The following is a 22328-nucleotide window of genomic DNA, read 5'->3' on the forward strand; positions in this document are numbered from 1 at the left end:
CAAAGGGTGTAGGACTGCATTTAAGTCTGTTCTCCCACTGCTCCTGCCTGACTACCCCCTCTACAGATGGGAATGTATTCTGGGATAATTTGTTACTGCTCAATTCAGTGCATCCATCCCTTGCTCAAAATACTGGGTGAAAAATTCAGTCCCTGAATTGCATTATCTCATCACTCTCTTGTCTTCTTTCATATTTCTGAACCATTTTCCAGATGAAAGATGCCATAAGTTGCCCAGTTCTACAACTCAATTGCTGTGAGTTGTAGCCCCTAATTTGATACATAAAAAGAAGTGTTAGGTGACTGGGGCTCATGCCAAGCTGGCTCTTTCATTTTGGGAGAGTTGCTGTCCGGCCTGGATGATAGGTAAAAGTCATACAAGCAAGTGTATGGAAATGTCTTACTTTCTTCCTGCTTGCTTATATGTTCTGTCTTAAAGTCTATTCACACTAATGGAAACACTGTCAGGGGTCTGACAACAGGTCGAGTGATCTTCTTTAAACCTGTTGACACTTTGCATCTGTACGTGTGTTTTTTTACTGTTTCAAGGAAAATTGAAAGAAACTGAATTAGGCTCTAACAGATAGCTTTTTAATTTACCAATTAAAAAAAAAAAACCTTTGATGATAATAGAATCCTGGAATCCAAGAGGTATTAAACCAAATCTTTGATTTTATAGTTGAAGAGACTCTTTCGTAGGCACATTGCCTGACTTGTCTGAGGTCAGACAGAGGCCAGAACCAGGTCAGTGCCTTTGTCCTTCTAGCGCCTTGCTCATTGTGGAAAAAAAATTGAGCTATTCTGACAAATATAGATTCTTCAAATCAAGATCTTTCACACTGAGCCATTTCTTAAACAGCAAGGAGTCTCTTCTATATGGAAAAATAGAGAACAGTGTAACTTATATGCAGAGTACATCATGAGAAACTCTGGGCTGGAGGAAGCACAAGCTGGAATCAAGATTGCTAGGAGAAATAACAATAATCTTAGATATGCAGATGACACCACCCTTATGGCAGAAAGTGAAGAAGAACTAAAGAGCCTCTTGATGAAAGTAAAAGAGGAGAATGAAAAAGTTGGCTTAAAACTCAACATTCAGAAAATTAAGATCATGGCATCCAGTCCCATCACTTCATGGCAAACAGATGAGGAAACAATGGAAACAGTGGCAGACTTTATTTTGGGGGGCTCCAACATCACTGAAGATGGTGATTGCAGCTATGAAATTAAAAGATGCTTACTCCTTGGAAGGAAAGTTATGACCAACCTAGACAGCACATTAAAAAGCAGAGACATTACTTTGTCAACAAAGGTCCATCTAGTCAAGGGTATGGTTTTTCCAGTGGTCATGTATGGATGTGAGAGTTGGACTATAAGAAAGTTGAACACTGAAGAACTGGTGCTTTTGAACTGTGGTGTTGGAGAAGAGTCTTGAGAGTCCGTTGGACTGCAAGGAGATCCAACCAGTCCATCCTAAAGGAGATCAGTCCTGTGTGTTCATTGGAAGGACTGATATTGAAGCTGAAACTCCAATACTTTGGCCACCTGATGCAAAGAACTGACTCATTTGAAAGGACCCTGATTCTGGGAAGGATTGAAGGCGGGAGGAGAAGGGGTTGACAGAGGGTGAAATGGATGGCATCACCGACTCGATGGACATGAGTTTGAATAAGTTCCGGGAGTTAGTGATGGACAGGGAGGCCTGGCGTGCTGCGGTTCATGCGATCACAAAGAGTCAGACACGACTGAGCGACTGAACTTAACTGAAGAGAATAACAAGGACAAATCCACTGACAAGCACTGAAGTTCCTCACTGTCTAACTGCATTAGGGAACATTTGTAAACCCTTCTCATCTCCTTCTATACCTCTTTCTTTTCTTTTTAAATTTTTATCAGTATAGTTGATTTACAATGTGGTGTTAGTTTCAGGTACACAGCAAAGTGAGTCAGGACATATACATATATCCACTCTTTCTGTTTTTAAGATTCTTTTCCCATATAGGTCATTACAGAGTATTGAGTAGAGTTCCCTTTGCTACAGAGTATACCACTTTCCAGCAATTATAAATAAAATGAATACTTATATCACGATAATAGTTCTCTTCAAGGAGTTGATTCTTTAATACTTAAACATATCGTGACATCCCACACCCAGCCGCACGTGTCTCTCTGCATTTCAGCTGCTGAATGACTGCTCCTCTCGTCTCAAGCTGGCCCACCTGGCCAGAGCACTGTACACCCCCAGCGGAGAGCCAATTCACTCGTGGGATGACATAGAGCGAGACATGGTCATCTGCGTGTCTACAGGGCGAAGCTTTAGAACTCAACAAGGTATGGGTGATGATTTCTTTTCCATCATGTTTTTGAAGAATTAAAGCATTCACTTGTTTCTTCAAAGAGCTTTTTTTCTTTTTTTTTTACTGAATTTTATATCCCATCATGATGATTTTTAATGACTGTCCTACTCCACACTTTTGTACACCATATTACTAAAGTTAAATTCCATATTTATTTGCTGGAAGCTCACTGTTGACACTGTTTGATCTAAAGCATTCAACGAAAGTTCTGTTAGTCTTGAGTTTTATCCAAGGGGCTTTAGTTGTAGAAATTCTAAAAGGCCTCCTTTGAAGGTATTCATTTTTTAGCATGAACCCTGAGGAAAGTGAGGGTTTCCTACTTTACAAGTTATTTAAAACTTAATGTTTCTTTAAAAAACAAATATATACTTTACAGATTTATTTTGTTTACTAGTAAGTAAATATATGCTTGTTTATTATCTTGTCTGTCTTTCAACTACTTTTTTTGATAAATGTTAGAAATGGAAGAGAACACAACATTTGGTATTAAACCAATTCTTGTTTTTCATCCTACTTATCCTGAGGAATTTAAAACCCCTTTCTGGGGTAAGTCTACATTAACAAAACAGAATTTTCAGGATATCCTGAAAAACATTGATAACATTTTTAAAGAAATCAGAAGATTCAGGGGACATCCATATTAGTCCAGTGGTTAAGACTCTGTGCTTCCACTGCAGGGAGCATAGTTTCAATCCTTGGTCCAGGGAACTAGGATCTCACATGCCATGTGATGTGGAAAAAAAAAAAATTAGAAATGAATTACCTGGGACTTTAAAAATAACTAATGTTAGGTTATCTCTTTTAAAAGTCACCATAACATTTTTATTACTATGTCATATATAAGGTATAGAAACCAAAAAAATTTAAAACAGTTTTAATCCTATCTTTACACTTAGCCTAGAAGGGGCAAAAATATGGGAATGAAAACTAAAATTCAGGAAGACAAGGATTTATTGGGATGCCTAACACTATTCTGAGATTCCCCCAGGACCATCCTATATCAAAGAAGGGCATTAATCTTTATATTCTTTGTATTTGTCCCCATCATTCACCATTACCCCTCACCCCAGTTCTTGGTGACCCTCACTATGTAATTATTTAAAAGAATTACTTAGAATGAACCAGTGATGTCGTTCTTAACAGGACGTACTAATTGATAGCTTTCTGTATTCCATAGCCAATAAAAGAAATGTAAGCCAGAGTTCCTTCCCTGAAAGAGTTTTGGATCTAGTTAAGTATATGAACACACTTGAAGTAATTGAATAGTAAGGAAACAAGTGGTGTGGTAGAAGGTAACTTCCCAGTCCTTTCGTTATTTATGCTTAATCTTTTGTACTCTTGGGATGGCCTGTTTCCTGGACCTCGCCCTCCTGGCCCCATTGTATTCATTGGGCCTTTCAGATAAGTAACAGTCCACCTAGCCAGAGAGGTATCCAAAACACGGAAAGAAATGTAGGCTACCTTCCCAGAAGCAAGCTTGTTACCGATAAAAACTGGAAAAAGAAAAGAGAAAACTGAAAATGCAAACATTACTCTTCCTACCATTTTCTTCCTTATTAGCTCTGTAGACCTTTGACAAGGCTATATAGACATTCATTTTTGCATCTTCAGTTCTTTAACCACATCGATTACTATGATGTGAAAGAGCTGTTTCTTCCCCTCTTAAAACGGGTCCTCATATTCCTTTAATGGTGAAAGTGTTAGTGGTTTCCCCCAATTGTCTAAGATCTTTTCAGTGGGTGATATATGTTCTAGAAAATCTAATTGATAGCGGAGAGTCTAACTTAGTTGCTATTAGAAAGTTATTTTATTATATGAACTGCCATTTTATTGTTTTTCCTGAAATAATTAAATGAGAAACAATCATTTGATAGAAATCTAAACACTCAGAATGCTTTAGAAAAGAAAGAGAGATGCTACTAGCATATATATACATGTATATATATACTCTTGTGAAGGGACATTTAATGAATCATTCTGTTCATAATTTTTCTGTGACCTACTGACTTAAGTATGTAGTACAAAATAAGGCAGCTTGGGACTTTCAAAACTAAACACCTAATAATAACTTATTTTATGTACTATAATGTAAAAACATTCAGCATGTGAAAGCCACCAAAGAATCACATTTGGTCTTTGAAAAATGGATTTGTTTTGGCAAAACAAATCAGACACTGTTAGAATGGTGTCTTTCACACAAACCCCTAACAAAATTAAAAGAGTGCTTTATGCCATTTGTCTTCAACTCTGAACACGGTTCTCAATGCTGTGTTTACCATCTTTTCAGTGGGTTCAATTTTTAGACTACTTCTAGGTTAGCTTCCAATTCAGGCTTTATAAAAAGCTTGGAAGGAAGCCCTCTCTAGCAACTGCCGTTCTGTAGAAATCCAAAGAATGTTAACACATATCTGATGTGATAAGCAAGTCAAGTGTGTAATGAAAGAGTCCGGCGTGGGAGTCGAGGGTTTCTGAAGGATCTTCGAGTTTTTCATCATCCTGAACTTTTAATTATTTGCTATAAATACATTGACTTGTCTCTCAAAATAATTTTTTTTTCACAGAGTTAAAGCAACTGGTGGAGATCAGAGCAAATTATGCCCGAATCTGCAGGCAGCAGGGCCCTCAAGCCACAGACATCGTGCTGTCACCATCTGCAAAGCTGCGATCCCTGGTACCTTCACTCACTGAATTCCTAGCGGAGTCACCCTAGGTTGTGCTGTGTTTCACTGGGGTAGGTGGGTGCACATACTTATGTGTTTGCTAGGATGTGATATGATGATTAGTCATCGTTCTTAATTTTATGCCATCTCCTTTAAACATTATACCCTCTCCATTTTACTCAGTGGCATTTGATGCCTCAAATCTGTTCTTAGAAAGACAACAAAACTTGACAAAGCAATGACAGTAAACTATCTTAGATGTATTTTCTCCTAGGAAAAGGAAAATATTAGTTATTATTGAAAAATAATTTTGTGGGATCAAATAGCATATATTATTCTATATATACCTTTTTATTCTTATATATAATTTGATAATAAAATAGACTGACAATTGTAGTGTATGTGTATATATTTACATATGTGTTTAAATTTAGTAGGATCAAGAGTAGTATATGTACTATTTATAAAGAAGTAATTTTATATTATTCATTTTATGTTGGGCTTCCCTGATGGCTCAGGGGTAGAGGAACTGCCTCCCAGTGCAGGAGACATGGGTTCGATTCCTGGGTCTGGAAGATTCCCTGGAGAAGGAAATGGCAACACATTCTAATATTCCTCCCTGAGAAATCCCATGGACAGAGGAGCCTGGTAGGCTACACTCCATGGGGTCACAAAGAATCAGACATGACGTAGTGACTAAACAACAAAATTTTTTTTATTCCTATATATAATTTGATAATAAAATAGACTGATAATTGTAGTGTGTGTATATATATATATAGTTATATTTAGTAGGGTCAAGTAGTATATGTACTATATATAAAAATAATTTTATGTATTCATTGTACATATATAAATTATATGTATATAGTATAGTATATATATAATTTGATAATAACAAAGACTCTTTGACTACCTAATGCTAAATTTGAGTCAAACTGACATTTTTCTGGCTCAGCCACTTTATTTTTCAAGGTTCCATGTTAAAACCCTACATTTACTAAATGAAAATGAAATGGCTGTTGGCCACCAAACCCCATATGAATTGCTTTTTCCTCCTCCCACTTCCCCTCAGTTTGGCCTGTGGTAACAGGATTCCTCATGAGCACAGCTAGATGTTGTTCACAGAGTGAAGCTGGATCATTTCTGACGTAAACTCAGTAACCAAAAGCCGTAGACTGTGTCCTGAATACCGAAACTTAGGGAAAGGGTGTATGCACCACTTGAAGGAAAAAATCATGTGAGGATTTTTCTTAAGGGGTCAAGGGATATCCTTAGCAATCATATGTAGCAATACTACGGGAAGAGAACTTACCTTTTAATTTCTTTCTGCTATGAAGAAAGAATTATTTTTTAAGAAAAATATCACTGACACATCAGAGTTTGATTTCTGGTTCTGGTAAAAAAATTTTCCAGAGAAATGCTCTCCTTTCTTCCTCTGAAAGCCTTTGGCATCTCCATCTGAGTATAAATCGCAGCCTGCCTAAAAGTGTGCAGAATGGCTCAGCTGGGCTCACTCCTCAATCTACCACTGTAATGTGGTGCAGGAAGGCAGTAGATCATTTCTACTGAAAGGGGCTCTTGGTAATCGCTGCAAAAGGCCTAGCATTTACTCCCAGTCTGCAAATCAGTCAGGTTGCGTGAGTAAATTCTTGCTGCCTCTGACACTACTAAAAGCAGAGCACACTGAGGCAAAATTTCAAGTTGCATACACAAAAATTTGCCCTTTTGCAGACCTCTTCTCTCTGTGTTGTGTGGTGTTAGAGATGTGAAGGCATTCCAGGACACCTTTGTGATACATATGAAAGAAAGATTGCATGTGCCCCCACTTCGCTTCTCCTTTTGTTGAACGAGAAGGGTTAAGGAACGTGCTCCCGGTCACAAAGTGGGCCAGTAGGATTCTTACCTGCTGGGCCTCTTCTTATAAAAACTGGATTACAATCCCCAGAGACATAGAACTAGTTTTACTTTTTTCCAGATTCCTTGAAAAGAAGGGCATTTCTCTAGGTGAAAAAGTACCTATCATTCTGCTGCTGAGGAAAAGTTGATTTGCTATGAAAATGGCGTGATTTCACCATGGATCAAATGTGCAGATTCTTGTGAAGTCTTCACTGTTGTGTGTGAACATGTCTGAAGCGAAAATTGGTAATATCACACAACCCTGTGTCAGTGTACCAGGAGACGTAAGGCAAAACTCTGAACTGAACTTTTCTATTACTCGTAAATGTGATTTCAGATGTAATATAACATTCATCAACACATCACATTTTACCAGCAAGGCAGTGACACGTACTTTGTTGACGATGGCTTGCACAGGGTATCTTGGCAGTTCGTAACCATTTTTTAACTTCAGAGTAACAACAGCCCTGCTGTTTATCATTGACCTTCTTCTATGATCTCCTGGATCATGTGTACTGAAACTACTAAAAGCAGAGCACATTGAGGCAAAATTTCAAGTTGCATACACAAAATTTTGCTCTTTTGCCCTCCTATGATCGCCATCCATGTGGACTGGAGGGCAGTTACTCCACCTTCAGCAAGGACTATAGGATAAGACTATTTTAATTCTATTCAACCCTCCGAGGATTTTTAATAAACCCAGGAATTTCCTTTGGGGACATGCTTATCAAATTTGAATCAGACTTGTATATATAAGTCACATTTCAATATTTTTCTATCAACTGGAAATCATTTATTATTAAATACTAAAGCAACCTTCCTCAAGTCTGTGGTGTTCTCCCGAAATTTATTTCCTGCTGGTTTGCAAACACCCTTAAGTTGATCCAGATGTTAATCAACCATGTACCCGCGTTTGTGATTGTCCTTGGGAGAAAGAATTTTCTGGATGTTTCTGTCCCACCTCTAGCCTTTGTTACTTGATTAACTGTTGGGTTGAAGTTGCATATTTTTAAGCAAACTAACTGAAAACAACATGTCTGAAAGCTTGACAAACATTTTGAGATTTTGGCACTATTTATAAATAAGTGTTCTATCTGTGTACTTATGGTAGGTTTATAAAACAGGACACGTTAGAAGTGATTCAAAATCCAGATGCAGTTTTGTGGTGTGATAACCCTGAATTTCCATTTTGTTCTTATTCATAATAACTGAATATTTTTTTGTATGGATCAAGAAAACAAAGTAACAAACAAGCAAACCACAACAAAAAGGTAAAAATACATTTGTTCTCTTTTGCAAGAGAATCACTTAGACATTGTGGCCAGTGACAGCAGCATTTGTGAACTAACCTTTATTAATAGCCACATGTGCTGCTGAGTGTTATTGAGACTTACAGTTCACCCAAACAGCAGGTTTTTTTCTGACATCATTTAGAAGGGAGTGATCAAACCACGTAAGTCCATGTTATTCTAGATCTTCACAAAATCAGATGCAAATGTCCTCAGTTAAATGGAATTTGGCCCCAGTGGGGATCCTCAGTTGCTTTTATTAAATCAGTGGCTCTAGTTCCCTCCTGCCTCTGAGCAGATCTCAGCGCTTCCTCAAGCGAGGTTTAGCAGAAAGAGCGAGCAGCAGTTTTGCTCTTTAAAAGCAATAAGCGAGAATTCTAAGTAAAAGGCATGGTTTGGGGTTGCTTGGCCAAAAGCACATGCAAAGCAGGGTCAACAAAGACCACCCAGGTGAGTGCTGATGGGAGTAAAGTGATGGCGGGCATTCAGTGGTTGCCTGCCGCCAGCTAGAGTCCTAGTTCTGTGAGTCTGTGATGGGAAACACTCTCAATAGGCTGTCTCCCTGTGCCAAGTGTGCAAATAGAAATATATGAGGAGAGAGGAAGTGCTTATGCCCAGGGTGCAACTGGGTTGGGGGAGGGAGGAAGAAAAGAGACAGGAAATTATATTTATATGGCAAGTACAGTGGTGATTCTGAATTGGACGTGCTATCATTCATTGTCTGCTGTGTTCTTGTGCTGGTTTAGGGGTAGATAGATGGTTCAGTCAACCACTGGATCGATTAGGTCCTGACTTAGTAGTCCAAGGCTTCCCTGGTGTCTCAGACAGTAAAGAATCTGACTGCAATGCAGGATGCCTGGGTTAGACCCTTGGGTTGGGAAGATCCCCTGGAGAAGGGAATAACTACCCACTCCAGTATTCTTGCCTGGAGAATTCCATGGACAGAGGAGCCTGGTGGGCTATAGTCCATGGGGTCACAACGAGTTGGACATGACCGAGCAATTAACACTGTCTCTAGCAGCCCTAGAAGTTTTGAACTTGGGGTTTTAGCCTCAGCAGAGATTGTCCAAGAATGTCAGTTCCGGGCAGACCCTAGCTAGAACAGTTGAGGGGTCAATGTCTAGATGCCACCACCAGCAGTTCTCCTTAAATTACCCTGCAGACTCTGCCAGAAAGCAATGGAGGAGAGGTGGGAGCCTTACAGAACTGCTAGGATTAGTATCCACAAAGCATAAGATTTGATTCTCTGTTTTCATCTCCACCACTCTTCTCTGCTTCCTTCTAGTTCATCTCTCTCCTTGCCTTTCGGTCTTCTCTCCTCAATCTTCCTTACTTTTTCTCTTCTGTGTGTGTCTTAGTCGCTCAGTCGTGTTCAATTTTTTGCAATCCGTGGATTGTAGCCTGCCAGGCTCCTCTGTCCATGGAATTCTCTGGGCAAGAATACTGGAATGAATTGTCATTTCCTACTCCAGGGGATCTTCCCAACTCAGGGATAGAACTGGGTCTCCTGCATTGCAGGCAGATTCTTTACCATCTGAGCCACCAGGGAAGCCCCTTTTCTCTTCTAAGGGCCTTTAAATCCTATCTTTCATTTTAACAACAACTCTCCCTGGAGCAATTTGTGGATCAGCAAAGGATGCTTAGCTTAATATGATTCTCAGAGTTTCCTGTGCATGTGTCGCCTGGGGAGCTTGATAACATACAGAGTCCCAGGCTCAATGGCAGAGATTTTTCTTTTGTACCCCTGAAATGGGGCAAGGAGTCTGCAGGTGGCAAGCCCCAGTCATGGAGGGTGGTAGCTGACCACACGTGTGGAAACTCGTCCAGGGTTCTGTGCTTGTCAGCTGGGCATGGCTCATGCACTAAACAGCAATTCTGAGAACATTGTGGCCCCTTTTACCTTGGTGTTCAGGGGTTTTGAAGGTGAAGAAGCAATTACTGCCTGTGTGGGGGTTTGAGTCTAAATGCTGTCATGTTTACTCCTCACTGTTTCCTTAAGAAAGAATGGAGTTGGAAGCTAACCACCCAGAGGTGGTAACCAGGATGCAGTCACTGGAGGAAACACAGGGAGTTTGAGGTGCTGAAGCTCCCCACGTTAAATAAGCTGTCTTCAGTGCTGATAACATCTTGCTATTTTAAAGGTGACAGAAATAATGTCAGGGCTATGGTACGTGAATCGAGGAACAGAGTAATTTTGAAGGTGGGGAAATATCCAGCTTCCTGGGGTTTTCCTATGCATTTTTGTATGTACAAACTGAGAGAGCTGTGGAACAGGGACAGGGATCTTATTTACCAAAGTAACCCTTTCTCCCAGCAGGTAAAGAACTACCTGCAATGCAGGAGATGCAGGAGACATGGGTTCGATCCCCAGGTGGGGAAGATCCCCTGGAGAAGGGAATGCCAACCCACTCCAGTATTCTTTCCTTAAAAATCCCATAGACACAGGAGTCTGGTGGGCTACAGTCCATAGGGTTGCAAAGAGTCCTGACATAACTAAGCAACTAAGCACATACAACCCTTTCTCCAGGGAAGGAGCTGCTTACTATGGGGAAGGCTGAGCCTCTCTGTTCTGTGTTTTCTCTAGGTTTAGTTCATACAGAAGCCTGAGCCTCCCGCATCCCTGGCAGGCTCATCTAATAGTGTGCAGTTCCATGGGATATTATTTCAGTTCAATAACAAGGGCCCTCAGAAAAATTAATTTTCAGAGTAGTTCTCTTGTCCCATAAGTGAGATCCATATAGGTTGGGCAATACTTTCCTTAAAAGACAAGAAGCTGTAAAGAAAATAAGTTTTTCGAAGACCTAATTCATGTGTTTCTACCTCCAGATCCTGTTCTGGGTACTGGGCATGTAAAGGTGAATGAAGTAGGTGACTGACTACTCGAATAGTGAATAGGCTGGGATGTTGGGGTGACAAGCATGAGTTGAGGTCGGAGGGGTGGGCACCAGCCAGATTGTGGAGGGCCTTGTAGGTCATGCTAAGGAGTCTGGGTTTTTCTATTTTAAGTGCAGTGGTTAAAAGGAACTATTAATAACATGAAAGCTGCACTAGACATTGTATGTTAAATTAAGCTTGCTCAGATTACACTTTAGGGACACACTCAGTTTACTTCCGGAGGTGGAGGTTCGTTAGGAGGATTAACAAAGAGAGGGGAAAGCATGGGAGAGCCCAGCACAAGGCTTCATGGTGGTCTCTGTTCCAGACACACAGCCTGACTCTGTCCAAATGGACATCTAGTGGTCTACCATTCCTCTCCCTCACTTCTCCTTTCCTCTGTACTTTTTTTAAAGTCAATGAAATTTTATTAAGTCAATGGAATGTATTTACATGGGATTTTATGTGTTACAATAGCTAAAGTCATCCTAAATAGTGTATCTAACAGAGCGATATTTTTTTTTCCAATAATGGATTCAAAGAATTTTAACTACATCTTCAGAATGAGAACAGTTTTACTACTACAAGCTAAGTGATATAGGTCCTTCTTGATCTATGAATTTCCCTCTTCTCCATGAGCTCTCCTGCTCTAGGCTAAGATGCTCACTTGTCTTTTCTCAGGGCTTATGCTGCCGCATGGCTCTGTTTCCTGCCTTTCTTTTATATTTCTTTCGGCTCTAGGGCCACTCTACCCTCTGAATTACTTTCTTTGTGTCTCCTGATGGAAGACTGAATGGTTGGAGGCCAGCCAGTAGCTGCCTTTTACTCATTCCGTTAGATTAGGATGTCAGGGATCCCATGATACAAAGCACAGCTTGCCTGTGTAGGCAATGGTGATGCGGGCTGGTCCTTCCTCGGGAAGCTGTGGACCTGGCTGGCATTTGCAGTATAAAACCCATAATTCTGTTCTTGTTATGATTCTTTTCTCCCTTCACCAATGAGGGATGAAATTAGCATGGTATCAGCTAGGCTGACTCTATTCCTCTTCAGCCAATAAGAAGCTTGTCTATGGGTATATCCTCACATTTGACTTTGATGGTATAACAATGGCGGTCTTTGCTATACAAGCAACATGACCTTGAAGGTGAAATCTGTGACTTTGCTTACAAGATCAGGATGAACTCTTAAGTTATACTTTTGAATACAAGCAAGTCTGTCTGAGGAAGTGAACTTTGCAGAGACATCCTGGCAAAACTTAAAACACTCTGTCATCTAGGGAATTTTCCCAAATCAATTCAGAAAGTTAAACACCTTTTTTTTGATCAAACTTTTCCTTGCCTCTTGTTTAATGCAATCGTTTTGATAGGCTGGATTCCATTGTGGATTTTGATTTTTGTTATCATATCTCCTTCTCTGTCCACGCTGCAAGGTCAGCCTGGCTAGCAACTTTCTCAATGCTGGAATGTGAGTTCTACTCACTGAACTTGACTGTCATCAGCTGTATGTGAGTTGTCAATCCTTGTTACATTCCAGGGCATCCAAGGTGTGGTATTCCCTGTTAGATATTGCCCAGTTCCCATGAAAAAGTTGATATGGCCCACCATGATGTATTGAACTAAAGCTGTGTGTTTAAGCAGCGTCCTAGGGAGGCTTTCTCAGCAGCAGTGGGGCAGAGCACACAAGACAGCGTGAGCAGCCCCGTCCTCTGTCTCATTCCGGACGTGACAACAGATGTCAGTTTTCATTTCAGCAACTTGCAGCTGCTATTATGAGAAAAACGGGATGCGTCTATGGGATTTTTAAGTGCTTCAACGTTGTTTACTTACACTTAAGCCACTGCCGTTGCTTCCATGGACAATTCTGGTGGTTTTCCTAACTAGTCGTGGTGCAACCCCAGTCTCACTCCTCTCCAATTCTTTGTCCAAGTAGTAGCCAGAATGATCTTTCTGGAAGGAAAACCACATCATGTTACTGTCTTGCTTAAAAACTTCCAGTGGCCCTGGACTGTCATCTAAATGTAGAATACACTCCTCCCATGCCCTTGGGAAGACTATGCTCCCCTCACCCTGCCATCTGTTTTGTCGCTCCTTTGTTCACAGAGATTTGTATTCCACTCATCCTAAAAGTGCCCTTGGTTCCCTCAGATCCTGTGTTACCTGTACACATTCGCCTCCTACAGCTGTCTGGGGAAAAGCCCCTGACCCCTCCCTACACCCAGTTCTATTGGGAGCTGCCTCCATGGGTTCCCCCTTTGCTTACCTCAGCTGCAGCACTTATCACTGTTGAAAGAGCCTTTCTTCCACCAGTCGGTAAACTCCTTGAATGAAAGTCCAGCTTGTTCACATCTATATTTCCAGTGCCTGAATATTCCATATCATATTGTTGTAGCCACGTGTTCCGGAAAACAAACTCACTCAGAAGGACAATGCAGATAGTGGAGTGCAGTTTATTACACCAGCGGGTCCAAGGCAGAGTCTCCTCTTAGCCAAGGACCCCGACCAGTTTTTGTGAAAACCTTATATACTCTAAGTGTACGTGCCCAAACCCACCTTCCCAAATTCCCTGAAACTAGTCTGAACAAAGGAAAAGAAAGAAACAGTCAAAGTTAACCCGTGATTCATATACCTTAAGCCTAGGTAGTTAATTAACAATGGACAATTATCAATAGACTTGTGGTCATACCCCAATAAGTGAAAATGAAAGTGAAGTCGCTCAGTCATGTCCGACTCTTTGCGACTCCATGGACTGTCATCTACCAGGCTCCTCGGTCCATGGGATTTTCCAGGCAAGAATACAGGAGTGGGTTGCCATTTCCTTCTCTAGGGGTCTTCCCCACCCAGGGATTGAAACCGGGTCTCCCGCATTGTAGGCAGACGCTTTACTGTCTGAGCCAGCAGGGAAGTCCATACCCCAATAAGCATAATAGAATTTATGATTCTATTAGGTTACACAGATAATTAAGGTATTCTTTTAGGTGACAGAGAGTCTAGGTATGAGTCCTGGAGCTCTTCCATCCAGGGCCTCTGGTTTTCCAGTTGGTATGTCATTTCCATAGATACTGGGCATATGCAAAGTCCACAGTCCGGCCCAAGATGGAGTCCTGCCTTCAAGATGGAGCCTGTTCTGTCCGTTTCCTCCTTCAATATAGTAGGCATTAAGGGGTGTTTGTTAAATGAATGCAAGGTTTAAGATAACCTTAAAAAATTACCTTAAAAAAACCTTAACCTTAAAAATGGACCTGCTTTTTAGTAGAAGCACTGAATTAGAGTTTGATTTGCTTGTAGAACTTTCTTCTCCTCACATGCATTGTTATGGACTGAATATTTGTGTGTGTAAATTTGTATGTTGAAACCCTATTCTCCAATATGATGGTATGAGGAGGTGGGATCTTTGGGAGGTAATTAAAAATAGGTGAGATCATAAGGATGGAGCCCTTATGCATAGAATTAGTGCCTTTATGAGAGTCATGAGAGAGCTTCCTTCTTTGCTCTGCTGTCTGCCTTGTGAGGATACAATGAGAAGTCAGCACAGAAGACAGTTCTCATCATAACATGACGACACTGGCACTCTGATCTCTGACTTCCAGGGTCCAGACCTGTGACAAATAAATTTCTGTTGTTTATGAGCCTATGGAACTTTGTTATAGGGCTTCTCTGGTGCCTCAGCCAGTAAAAATACTGCCTGCAATACAGGATACCTGGGTCCAATCCTTGGGTTGGGAAGATCCCCTGGAGAAGAAAATAGCAACCCACTCCAGTATTTTTGTCTGGGAAGTCCTCTGGACAGAGGAACCCGGTGGGCTACAGTCCACAGGGTTGTAAGAGTTGGGCTTGACTTAGCGACTATATCACTACCACCACCACTTTGTTATAGCACTCTGAGAAAAGACACATCACACCCACCTACAGAATGTATCACATAGCTTTCGTATAAAATGAGTCTTGTACTTGATGAGACAGTATTGGCTGATTATATTTCTTTTTTTAATGAGGGAAACCAAAGAAACATTGATCAAGTTCCCTTCTTTGCCAACTGTAACTTTCAAAACACTCCTAAGGCCCGCTAGAATGGAAAACACTCTTCTCCCATCTTTGCCCAGATGGACCCTTAACTGCTTGCCTGACTCGGCTGCAGGCAGTCCAGCTTGAGAGAGAAGACATGTCACCCCCTTGCACAAGTGTGATGATTTGTGGCTGAGAAGGGAGAGCCTGCTCTCTGAACCACATGCCCCCTGGTGTAGGCAGGCTAAGGAAAGATGAATGGCATTATAAGACAGACATCTGAATGTTTCGTATTAAATTAGTCCCACAGAGCACCCAGAATTCTCATTCCATAAATCACAAGGTAAAGTAAACCCACTCCCTGGTTAGGCTGTTGTGACTTTGGCCTGTGGTGTCACAGATAATCTGCGAATAGTTAAACATTTGTCTGAAATAGTAATAATTTTCAGCATACTTACTCGGTGGCAGAGAGGTGACCCAGATTGATCTCTGTTGCCGGAAACAGCATGTAAATGGGAGTCAGCCAATTCAGGAGATTTTCCAAACAAGAGTCACTACTCCCCAGCCCCTCAGCCTACTCTGCCACTGCTGAGTTGAGCTGTTCCAGGAGCTGTTAGGTGCTCAGGGCTAAGGTGAGCAAGCTTCACTCCACACCAGAGAGCAGATTGACTGCCTGTTTTTTGAATGAATGGCAGTCCCAGCTCTGTTTTGAAGTCCACTTTCACCTTGGCTTGGTCTAAGCATCATAGAGCTAGGAAGGGCCTCAATTCCACGAAAGCCACATTGCTCTTCAGGCAAAGGTTTATTCTGAGGACATTTTACATATCTTTGGATCTATTCTGCTTCTTCCATTTCTGGGCTGACTCTGTGAGGAGGGGAAACCATAGAATGGAAGGAACATAAACTGCTGTTCATAAGACCATTCAACTTGATGCCAACTGGGCCTATTGGAGCTGCTGCTTCCTCTCCCCTAAAATAAGGAAAGTCGACTCTTCCATCTCTAAAGTCCCACTCAGCTTTAAAAGTCTGATTCTGATTCAGTCGCTAGATGAGATTGGGCAACAGTGTTGTGACAGACATTATTCCAGCTGACCAAGGGAGCCTATCTCTCTGCTTGGTAGTCTTTATACAGGTGTTTACTAGGACCTGCATCCAGATTCTCTTCACCCGCAGAATTCCAACCCAGATTCCACCAGAGTGACAGAGGGAGGCCACAACACAACTTAGGGATGGCTAATTGATGCTGGGAGGGATTAGGGGCAGGAGGAGACGGGGACGACAGAGGATGAGATGGCTGGATAGCATCACTGACTCAATAGGCATGAGTGTGAGTAAACTCCGGGAGTTTGTGATGGACAGGGAGGCCTGGCGTGCTGCGATTCATGGGGTCGCAAAGAGTCGGACACGACTGAGTGACTGAACTGAACTGAGCTGAAGGTGGTTCCTTCCAGGAAAAGATCTTGGTGTCAAGTCTTGCCTCCTGCACTGTTGGGCAAGCCTGTTGGTATAAGCATCAAATAAGATCAATGATAAACATGGATGGAGAAGGTCACTAACGCTGCCACAGTGTACGCTCGTGGCCAGGCACCCTGTTGGACTTTCATACTGTTGTTGTCGCTTTCATTCAATACTCATGACCACCCTTGGAAATAGGTGTTTTTTTCCTGCTTCTACTTTTACATTTTCAGAATGGGGAAGCTGAGCTCCTGAAAAGGTGAAATAACTTGCCAAAGCCATCAGCTGGTCAGGGGAAGAGCTGATACATGTACCCAGATCTGTCTAATCACATAGCCTGTAGAAATTTCAGGTATGGTTATTGGCAGTTCTGAAACTGGGTTTGATGACTTCATTGGATGCCTTTAAAGAATAATTTTATGGTTCAGTCACTGCCTGCTTAGAAGATTTCCCTGATGACAGCTGAGCTAGGCATAATGAGCTGCATTTGGACGCCAAACCTGAGGGAGTGGGAGCACTGCCTTGCTCACAGGAGAGGAGCCTCGCTGGCTTACCAGGACGTGATAAGCCCACTAGGGTGTCTCACTTCTCTGCCCCAGTGGCTGTGGTCATCTGTGTATTAGATGCTAGGGCTAGTACCATAGGCTGGTGGCTTAAACAACAGAAATTTCTTTTCCCACAGTTCTGGGGTCAGAATTCTGACTTCCAGGTGTCAGGAGGACTGGCTCCTCTGAAAGGTGTGAGGGAAGGATGTGTCCCCCGCCTCTGCTCTGGCCTCTGGTGATTTGCAGACTGTCTGGTGTTGCTCGGCTTGTAGAATCATCATCCCAACCTCTGCCTCATCTTCATGTGACATTGTGTCCCGTGTCCAAAAGTCCCCACTCATATTGGATTAGGGGGCCTCATCTTCTTTAATTACATCTGCAACGACCCTGTTTGCAAATAAGAGCACATCCTGAGATGCTGGGGTTTAGGACTTTGACATGTGGATTTTTGGTGGGGAGGCACAATTCAACCCATAACAATCAGTAATGAAAGTCTGAACACTCACTCACACAAGCACTTCATCTGAGCACAAGTGCTCTACCATTAAAGATTGCAACATTCTCTCTTGATGGCATGTCTCTCTCCCTTTTATGTCTTTCTTGTTTCTTACTAACACTGAAGTCTGATATTAATGGAAAAACCATTAAAAAAAAACTATTATCCTATGAGGTAAAGTGAATGCACTCAACTGTGAAAGGAAGACTTATCGATCAATTTCAGTTAAACCTTGCTTGTCTGACACTTTGCAGCTAAGGAATGTGTTTTTATTGCCTGGCCAGATAGTTCAGATTTCCGGTCAGTCTTAGTAAAGACCCCTTTTATAACAATGATAAAATTTTATCACAGAGCTATGAAAACAAAATTAGATTTCATAACTCACATCAGGCCTTGAAGGCGATGCCTCTATAAATTTTACAAACCTTATCAAGTTTTAATGCACCTATTCTGATAAATATTTTTAAAGTAGCAACTTCTATTGAACTTCATATATATGTGCATTGTATATAAATAAGTGTATATATGTGTGTATGTGTATAATATATTTATCTCATCTCTCTCTCTCTTTGTCTTTCTTTCTCTCTCTCCCCTTTACAGGAAAGAAAACTTTCTCCACTTACTTGGAAACACAAAACTGTGATAGAAAGTTCAATTATTTAGATTGCTGAAGACTTCAAATTTAGGAAAATCCAAAAGAAATCTGTGTGGCTTACTTAAAATTTTAGTGCTAGAATTTATCCTTCAAAATAACTGTATTTTTCATGGGCAGACACTGATTAGTTATCCATAGATTCACAGTAAGACATATTATAATTAATGGGCAGTGTTAGCCACAGGGATTTTGTATTCTAGTGAAAACCTGTATACACTCTGTAAATTTTCCTTTCTGTAGCATGGACTGTTGGGGGAAAAGACACCTATATACTGAGCACATGTTTTTTCTCTCCAAGTAGATGGTAATTGCCTAGAGAGCAGAGAACCATATTTTTACTTGCTCGGGACAGGGCTCAGTGACAATGCCCAGCAGTCCCACTACCAGACAAATGTGATAGGAAGACAAGGTTCAGCCAACTTCCACCCTTGTGCTAAACCACAAACCAAAATTACGGCAGTACAAGGGAATAGAGAGTCTGCTTTACAGAATTTTATTTCAGTCAGCTGTTCAGGAACTATAGTCCTCAGAATCAAATTAAACCGAGTTATAGTTAGTCCTTCCTGCTTTTCAGAGGCAAGAAACACTTCAAAATTGGGCAAATGAAATAAATTTCGTGGTGTAAACTAGGCATCACATATTCTTAAAATGTGCCTCTGATGATTATACATTTTGGTCTCAAATGCCGAGTTAGAAGAACATCCAAAAATTATGTGAAATGAGTTATGGATGTATCAGCAACATTCAAAACCTCAATAGACTGTTGTCAAGAAGTCATACTGTTTTGGTTGATGTACTCCTTTGAGCATCTTTGGAAAAGCTATAAACTTACAAAATGACATACAAAAAATAATTTTCTCATACCGTTTCATGGCGTTCACAGACCCATCAGAAAAGCATTAGTGAACTTCCAAACAAGTAACTGATAGAAGATATTTCTGATTTCCATAATCGTTAAGGTTTGCAGGGGGATATAGGATCAACACCTCTCAGTGGAACATTTCATAACATCAGCAGAAGCAGATTCTAACTTTCGCTGTGGTAATGCTACCTTGCTATATTCAAAAATGATAAACCATGACAAGTTCTTATCATCTTTGACTGTGGTTTTTGCATCTATGGATCTTAAGTGGGAAAAGATAAGGAAAGATAAACTTCTTCAAACAGTGTTGTTCATTTTGGGCATTCCTTGGAGGAAGCACTTATTACCTGCAAGGAAAAAGCTAATTAAGTCGACGTTTCTTACAATCACAAAGCCATTTTTACTTGCTACTCTTTTAGACAGGAGGGAATACATGCTGTTTCCCTTTTGTCTGTCAGGAGAATACCAGGGAGCGCTGACAGCCCTGGAAGTTGGGAGCTGAGATTCAGCCGACGAGTGGCTGCAGGTGCTCAGAACCTGCCCGGAGGTCACTGCTGCTCAGCTGAGGCCAAACACGGTATCCTGAGAACCCCCGTTTGTGCTCTTACCTCTTCCAGAAAATAGTGACATTGTCAAATGTTTAGATGTGTGGATTATTTAATTCCAAGTCATGTTATGACTCTGCTTCACTTAATTTAGTCAATGTGTGCTGTACAGTCAGAAACAATGTTAAAACGCTATTTAACCCACATTTAAGGTTTTGTTTAGAAACTTCCTTAAAGCAGTTAAATCTTTATATGAAAATATGTTGAATTATGATTTAATTTCACTGTCCTTGGCTGGAGTTCGCCGATTAGAAGAGGACAATGGACCTGAAACTAAAGATGCCCTGAATGGTGCCCTGTCTGCTCTCCGCTGGGTTCCCAGAGCCCCGCATGGAGTCTGCAACACAGTAGGTGCTCATTAAATCTTTGTTAAGTATCAAATGAGGAGCTGAGTTTCAACTCTGACTGCTTCTTACTACCCACGGGACATATCTATTTTCTCATCTGTGAAATGAGAATAATATTTCCTTCTACCCTCCAAAAGCTGTTTTTTGCATCAGATGAGATAAAGCATGGAAAATCATTTTTCCTTTTTGACCCGAAGAAAGGAGTAATCTTCAAAATTAGGCAAACAATCTTGTGCAGATATAAAAGAAGTAAACACCATTGTATTCTTGTAGGAGAAAGAGCTCAGAGACTAATAATTCAAAATAAGACAATTTTTAAAATATTTGTCATTTGTTTATTTGGCTGCAGTGGGTCTTTGTTGCATCACATGGGATATTTAGTTGGGGCTTGTGGGATATAGTTCCCTGATAAGGGATCGAACCTGGGCCCCCTGCACTGGAAGCACAAAGTCTTAGCCACTGGACCACTGGGGAAATCCCAAGATAATTTTTATTTTATAGAATTTTAATGCTGAAATGAAGGAGGGGACATCTCCATTACCAGAAGTAAAGGACCACCACACTCCAGGATTTATAGCATCAAAATTATGGGCTTGCTTTCATTCATGCGTGCAACCTAAGACATCTCAGACTTGCCCTGTGGCCAGTGGGGGAAGGGTTATATGACACTCAAGGAAGCTGGGAGAAGGTACCTTCTGATCCTCAATAGGGGAGAGGATTATGTAGTTTCAATTATGTAGTTGAAAGTTAGCAAAAATTATTTTAAAGGGGTGTATTGATAACATATATTTAGAGGATTCTGGTTTACTCAGTATTTGAGCAGCAAGGAATACCCTATACTCAGAGGAAATTTGCATTGCTTATTCATGTAACGATAATGGAATTTCTGTGATAGTCTAGCACTGCTCTGGGGGCTATGTCAAATGAGACACTCTTAGTTCTCGTGGACCTTACTGGCCTAGTGAAGGCACATAGCTGATTTAAAAAGGAAGCAAATTAAGAGGTAAGGAAACAACTGATGATAAATGCTATGAAGAAATGAACAGTGGATAAACAGATAGAAAGTGACTGGACAAGTTGATATTCAAATGCACATGACTGTCAAAAACGATTTGTTCAGTGGATTGGGGAGTGGCATTATAAAAATATCCTTTTCAGAGAAAAATAGCTAATTTACTACTGTGAAAGCCTCCTTTTTTACAATTCTGGGAAGAGCACAGTGGACCTGGAGGTAGAAAATAAGGAATTAGGTCTGCTGTTCTCATCAAGCTGTGTGACCTTGGGAAACTCACCTATCCTATATGTATCTTGACTACAAACTGGCAAATGTTATCTGATTCAACAGAAGACTCTAAACATTTAGGTATGCTAGCTTCCAAAAGAGGTGAAGTCTAACCAATCAATGTTGAGATGTCTTCAGAAATGTTGAGTTTCTCTTTCTTTGTCTTGGTGGCTCAAGAAAATATTGTCATCACTGTTGCCACCTCCACCATCACCACCAGGCTGTCAGAAGGGGACGTGTCATCCCATAGGTGGAAGTGCGGATGCTAGAGGCAGTGAGTATCAGCTGCGAAACTACCCACTATGTATAAGGCACTATGCTAGTTCTTTACATTCATTAACCTGTTCAGTCTGCATTAGTATTATCAGCTCCGTTTTGCAGATCTGGAAACTGAGGCACTGAAGAAAGGGCAAAATAAAGCCTGATGCTGAAAGCTTGGGCCCTAAACCCCTACACTGACCACCACTCCCTTTATCCATTTGGGAAGTATAAATTTTTTAAATTAATTAATTAATTAATTTGAGCACCTACTATGTGCTAAGAACTTCTTTGATCAAGTTCAGTTTGGCATTAAGAGGATAACCCTCCTCTGTGTTGAGAAAAAAGAAAGTGTACAGAGGAAGAAGAAAAAAGAGGGTGACTATACTTCTTTCTTTGATTGAACTCAGGAGAAACAACATTTTTTTTTTTGCTACCACTCTCTGAGCTTCTGGAATCTCTCTGTCTGCTCTCTGTTTGAACTTGGGAAAATATAAAACTTATATTTTCTCTGTTCCCGGAGCTTTCAGAATCCCAAAGCATTTGGTTTAGATTAAATCCGTTGACCGAGGCATTCTAATTCGGCTTCAACACAGATGATCCCATCACCTGTCGCCTTATCTAACCTAACTGCTTATTACAGTAACAGAGTACACTCGTCTGGAGTCCGGGGCAGGGCCAGGGGGAGGAGGTCAGGCAGGTTTAGCTGCCACATGTACACAGCAGGGTGGTGTCCTTTCAGAA

At 41.0% G+C, this 22328-nt stretch overlaps 1 protein-coding gene across 1 annotated transcript in view; it reads left to right on the forward strand.

The window, feature by feature from the left end:
• Positions 1-18247, forward strand: part of DCDC1 (doublecortin domain containing 1) — a 423479-nt gene extending 405232 nt beyond the window's left edge. The window contains exons 35-37 of the mRNA XM_065944379.1: positions 2180-2330; positions 4918-5087; positions 18176-18247. Coding sequence (XP_065800451.1) covers positions 2180-2330; positions 4918-5066 — 300 coding nt within the window. The 3' untranslated portion in view covers positions 5067-5087; positions 18176-18247. The remainder of the gene's footprint in view (positions 1-2179; positions 2331-4917; positions 5088-18175) is intronic.
• Positions 18248-22328: the final 4081 nt, after the last annotated feature.

This window comes from Muntiacus reevesi, chromosome 9 (genome assembly GCF_963930625.1).
Source record: "Muntiacus reevesi chromosome 9, mMunRee1.1, whole genome shotgun sequence".
Lineage (NCBI taxonomy): Eukaryota > Metazoa > Chordata > Mammalia > Artiodactyla > Cervidae > Muntiacus > Muntiacus reevesi.